Source organism: Columba livia, chromosome 6 (assembly GCF_036013475.1).
Source record: "Columba livia isolate bColLiv1 breed racing homer chromosome 6, bColLiv1.pat.W.v2, whole genome shotgun sequence".
Taxonomy (NCBI): domain Eukaryota; kingdom Metazoa; phylum Chordata; class Aves; order Columbiformes; family Columbidae; genus Columba; species Columba livia.
The window spans coordinates 17,703,613-17,708,217 of NC_088607.1; the positions used below are offsets into that span (position 1 = coordinate 17,703,613).

The 4,605-nt window shown below is 36.2% G+C and overlaps 1 protein-coding gene across 1 annotated transcript in view; it reads left to right on the forward strand.

The window, feature by feature from the left end:
- Positions 1-3,784, forward strand: part of PDE6C (phosphodiesterase 6C) — a 29,273-nt gene extending 25,489 nt beyond the window's left edge. The window contains exons 21-22 of the mRNA XM_005506960.4: positions 216-369; positions 3,151-3,784. Coding sequence (XP_005507017.1) covers positions 216-369; positions 3,151-3,224 — 228 coding nt within the window. The 3' untranslated portion in view covers positions 3,225-3,784. The remainder of the gene's footprint in view (positions 1-215; positions 370-3,150) is intronic.
- Positions 3,785-4,605: the final 821 nt, after the last annotated feature.

The window sequence follows — 4,605 nt, forward strand, 5'->3', positions numbered from 1 at the left end:
TCTACAGAAACCCACTACCAGAGATGAAGCAAGTGCTTGAAAAACTGTTAAGTGACATAAAATTAATTTATCTAGCATACATACTGAATTAGATATAGTACAAAAAAGAAAGCTAATGTTTTCTCTGAAAAGCAGCAGTTTTTCTACAAATTCAGACTTTACACATCATTAGTGTTAACAAATTTCTAATTTACTAATTTAAATTGTTTGTACAGGAATTCTCGAGGTTTCACAAGGAAATTACACCCATGTTTGATGGTCTTCAAAACAACAGGGTTGAATGGAAAACACGAGCTGATGAATATGAAGAGAAGATGAAAGTTATTGAGGAACAAAAGAAAAAGGAAGAGGAAGAAGCGGCCAAAAAAGGTTAAGGTTCTATGGTTTTCATTTGTATATATTTGTAAGGCAGTCAACATATTCTCTCTCTCTCAAATTCACACATGCAGTGGACTTTTGCAATATGTATTGACTTCTATGCTAATGGGTACGTGAGTTCTGAATTAGCCAAATTAGCTTTATCTTCACTTGGAAGAGTAACCTTTAAAGATTACACAAATCCAGTACACTGACCTCATTTTCTTAGCTGCAGAATTATAGAGAACACGACCATCACAAAAGCGAAGAGAATGTAAAATTTCTTTTGTCTTAAGACTTAAAACTGAATGCAAATAAATTTCTGTGAATGCTGCAATCACCTGAAATACTAGAAATGTATCAAAATTCTATGTGGCATCAGCCCCAAATGTATTCAGGTGCTTTGTTTAAGTTGAAAAACGAAAAACGTAAGTGAAAGCGATGGGAATGGATAGTGTGCTTTTGGAAGATGAAAAAGCAGCACAAATCCCTACTTGCATTCCAAGTTTAAGATATACTTTTGGCTCTAGTTCTCTACCATCAGTTTCTTGGCTGAAACACACTCATACAACAAATGTAACGCTAATCTTCCTAAGACAGCCCAAGTCCTAAAATTGAGAATGTGGCTCTGCATATGATAACCTAGAAGACAATCTGATTTTATAGAAACTGAGAACCTATCACTCAAGTGTAACGGGAAAATATGTCAGTTATTTTTACTCTTTATTACATGAGGAACAGCAGGTTATCAGCTCTGCCAATCAGCTGACTGAAAATGTTCAGAGAGTAAAACAAAAACATGTGTGATTTCTACAGAATTAGTTATTGTCAGCTAGTTTGAAGAAGAAAAGTGAGTTTACTCTAAGCCTGTGTCTCACATCTTTAAAACATAAAACAGTAGTGAATAATTTATTTGCTAATCAATGTCTGTGGGAAATAGGTGAGTATTCTTCACATTTCACACAAAGAGAGGCTACTCAATGCCACCCATCAAGTTGCTGTCAGAGTGTGAATTGCACTAGGTAGTTACTGGCTCCTAAAACAAATGATACTAGGCTTGCAAAAGTTGTTACAAAGTTGTTACAAAGATGTTGCAAAGTGGTTTTAAAAGTACTGTAAGTTACATGACTTGAAAGAGAACTTCAATAAAATGAGTCAAATATTATTAGTGTAATCAAATTACAAGAAATATTTTGGCCTACTCACACCGTGATACCACTTACACACACTTTCAGAGAAATTCTGTCCCCCCCACTGTCTCCCAAATTTCTTTTTAAAGACACTTTTTTGCAATGAGTCATATTTATTTATGACTAAGTCATTGCTGAGAACTAGCTGGCTGTGAGTAGGAACAAAGTACTCTTTCCTTCCACTGAAACACAAGCATTTGAACTTCACAAAAATACCAGCAAAACAAAACAACCTGGGACCTACACACAAACATCCTTGTACGTTTGCTCTCTTGGCAAACATTGTAGTTGCTACAATCTGATCCTTTGTCCTTAAACATGTGGTTCTTAAATAAGAATTAAATTCTACATTTAGGAAGACTCAGGTAGTTCTACTCCCGCTTGAAGTTAGGACCATTTTACATCATTGGTATTACGGAATCACTTAGTCGCTGACTTAAGAAAAGAAGTATTTTCCCACAAGGAGCCTCACACAGGCAAGCATGGACACACTGATTTGCAGGAGCTAAGGATCGGACCTTTGCATATCGTAATCGGTATCACAAAATGTAAGTGAATTATTTTGCATCATTTTAAATGTGCACTGGGATGAGGCCATGCACATTTCTGAAGAACAGATCTGACCCTGTCAAATCAAGGGCATGTAAATATATGGGTTTGTTAAGTCAGTTCATGCAAACAATAATTTGATACATGCTGAACCACACTGGTGTCTCTAGATCACGCTGACCTGCTGGCTATTTTCAGCCATTCAGTAGACAGAAAACAAAATAAACATATTTGCTGAACCACTACAGTGGAAAGTTCAGACCAGAAACAGAATGCAGTATAAGTATTAGAAAATAAAATAGTTAGTAACATTGTGTTGATTATATCCACAAATTACAAAGGGTAGGACACTGATTATGTGACATGTTTCAATGCAGGTGGAAAGGGTCGAAAATGACCTAGTAACATGGTGATCCACAGCTTTCAAATGTAAGTTTTAATTCTAATATTGGTATCTTACCTTAAATGAACCTGAGAACGCAATTTATTACATTGAAAGAATCTTAACTATGACCAATGAACATCTGTGGAATCATTTGAGAGAGACAGCAACAGAATCAGTAACTATAGGTAACAAACATAAAAAGTGTCTCTCTTAATTGGTAATTAGAAAGGGATTCATGCAGGGTTGGATAAAGGCTTATGCAATTAGGTCAAATTAAAGTTCTTGTATCATCTGCTTCAAAAATAGATTCACAGATTATATTGATCCAAGACTTTATTTCTTTAGCACGGTTTGCATACCTCAGTTTTGTATGTGTGGGACAGAGTTACATACATTTAACTACTGAAACTTTCCAGTAAGAGTGGTTCAGTGTGTGTTCGGTCCTTTGAGAAAAGTTGGTATCAACTGCTACACTATATACCCATATGTATATATAGCATGCATTATTGTTTCTTATTCCATTTCCCAGACAAGTAGTGAAAGCACGTTCAGTTTTCAGAAGGTCACACATAATATGCAAGTCACAAAAGCAACACCTTTTAGACTAGAAATTAGAGCAGCTAAAATTAACAGAAAGTACTCACTTTACTTTTCTTCTCTGTTTTTTAGCTGAAAATGCAGCTGGAGGTGGTGGCGGAGGAAGCGGAGAGGACGGAAAATCCAAAACCTGTATAATTTTGTAATTCTTTGTCTCAGACGCTGTTTTCTGCTACAGAAAAGACATCTAGAAAGAACTTCAATAAGCCCCAGTGGATTTCTGTTTCACATAGAATAGTATAGAACGATCTATTAACAAACCTCTTAAACACTCGCCATTTGGTGGAAATAATTTTTAATGGAGTAAACAAAGAGTTACAATTAAAAACTGGAAAATTAAAAGAAAAAATAATTGTGTGAAATGAGTTAACTGTGTGCTCTAGATACTTTTTCATGTCACTCAATTTATATACAGTATTTTTATTAAAATATGTAACTTCTGAACACTGTCCAGAAAAAATATAAATAATTTTGATAGATCTTATATGAAATTACCGAATGAAATATAACACATCCAATTAACACAAAAAATCTTTTTTTTTTTAAACTTGTATGTTTAGCTTTTTATATTATGCTATCTCCTTAATCTGGAATTGTCCTTTTCCTTCATTCTCAGTGCTATATAAAGTTCTAGAGTAAATACCTCCTTCATCTTAGGAATGCTCAACGCAATTCCCCAGGTTATATTTATTAAAAAGCAGGTCCATGGGACACAGTATTTTTTTAAAATTACCAGGGATAAATCTGTAAATTGTTGCCGTAACCCAGAGAAACCACTCGTTTGCCCATGTGCAAATGGCTCTGCCCCCAGTTCCTAAACTGACCGCCTGCTATCGTAAAAATCTAAAAACGCAGACCATAAACATCATACTTTGCACACAAGTAAGAGTTTACTACAATGCCCACACCAGTGTATCTAGAGCAGGATCTACATTCACAGGCATTTTTAAAGGCTCATGTGCTCCCAGTGCATCTTTTTTAAAACGCAGTAAATGAAAGTATTTGAAAACCAGTGAACTGTCACCAATTTAATCTTGGGACAGAGAGGAGAGCAGAAGTAGACCACATCAGAATTCACATTCCCTCCCTTTCTACAACCAAGAGGACAGACTGCACACAAATTAGCTCTTCATAAACAACAATCTCCCCGCCAAAACCTCCTGCTCTTGAAGAATGGGAGGTCCCTCCATCCTTCTACTCCGGTCTCACGAAGCTGGTTCTTCCTGCAGATGAAGGAAGGAAAAGGGCTAGTGTTTTATGCACAGATCTGAGTATTTCACTGGAACCAGTTCCACATCTAAGGGGAGACAGATGTCAGATGCAATTCCTGCAACAAACGAGCCTGATGGGCAGACTCAAGCCTACCACTTTCTTCCCCCTTTCAAGAAAGCAGACCCATACTTTTCTTTCTCCAAAGGGCCCTCAGCATCCACAGAGAAGGGAGAATGATTGAATGATTTGCCATATAACATACCTTTCTAAGAATGCTCTATGAATGTAGATACTGTGTACAAATATCACCCAAAA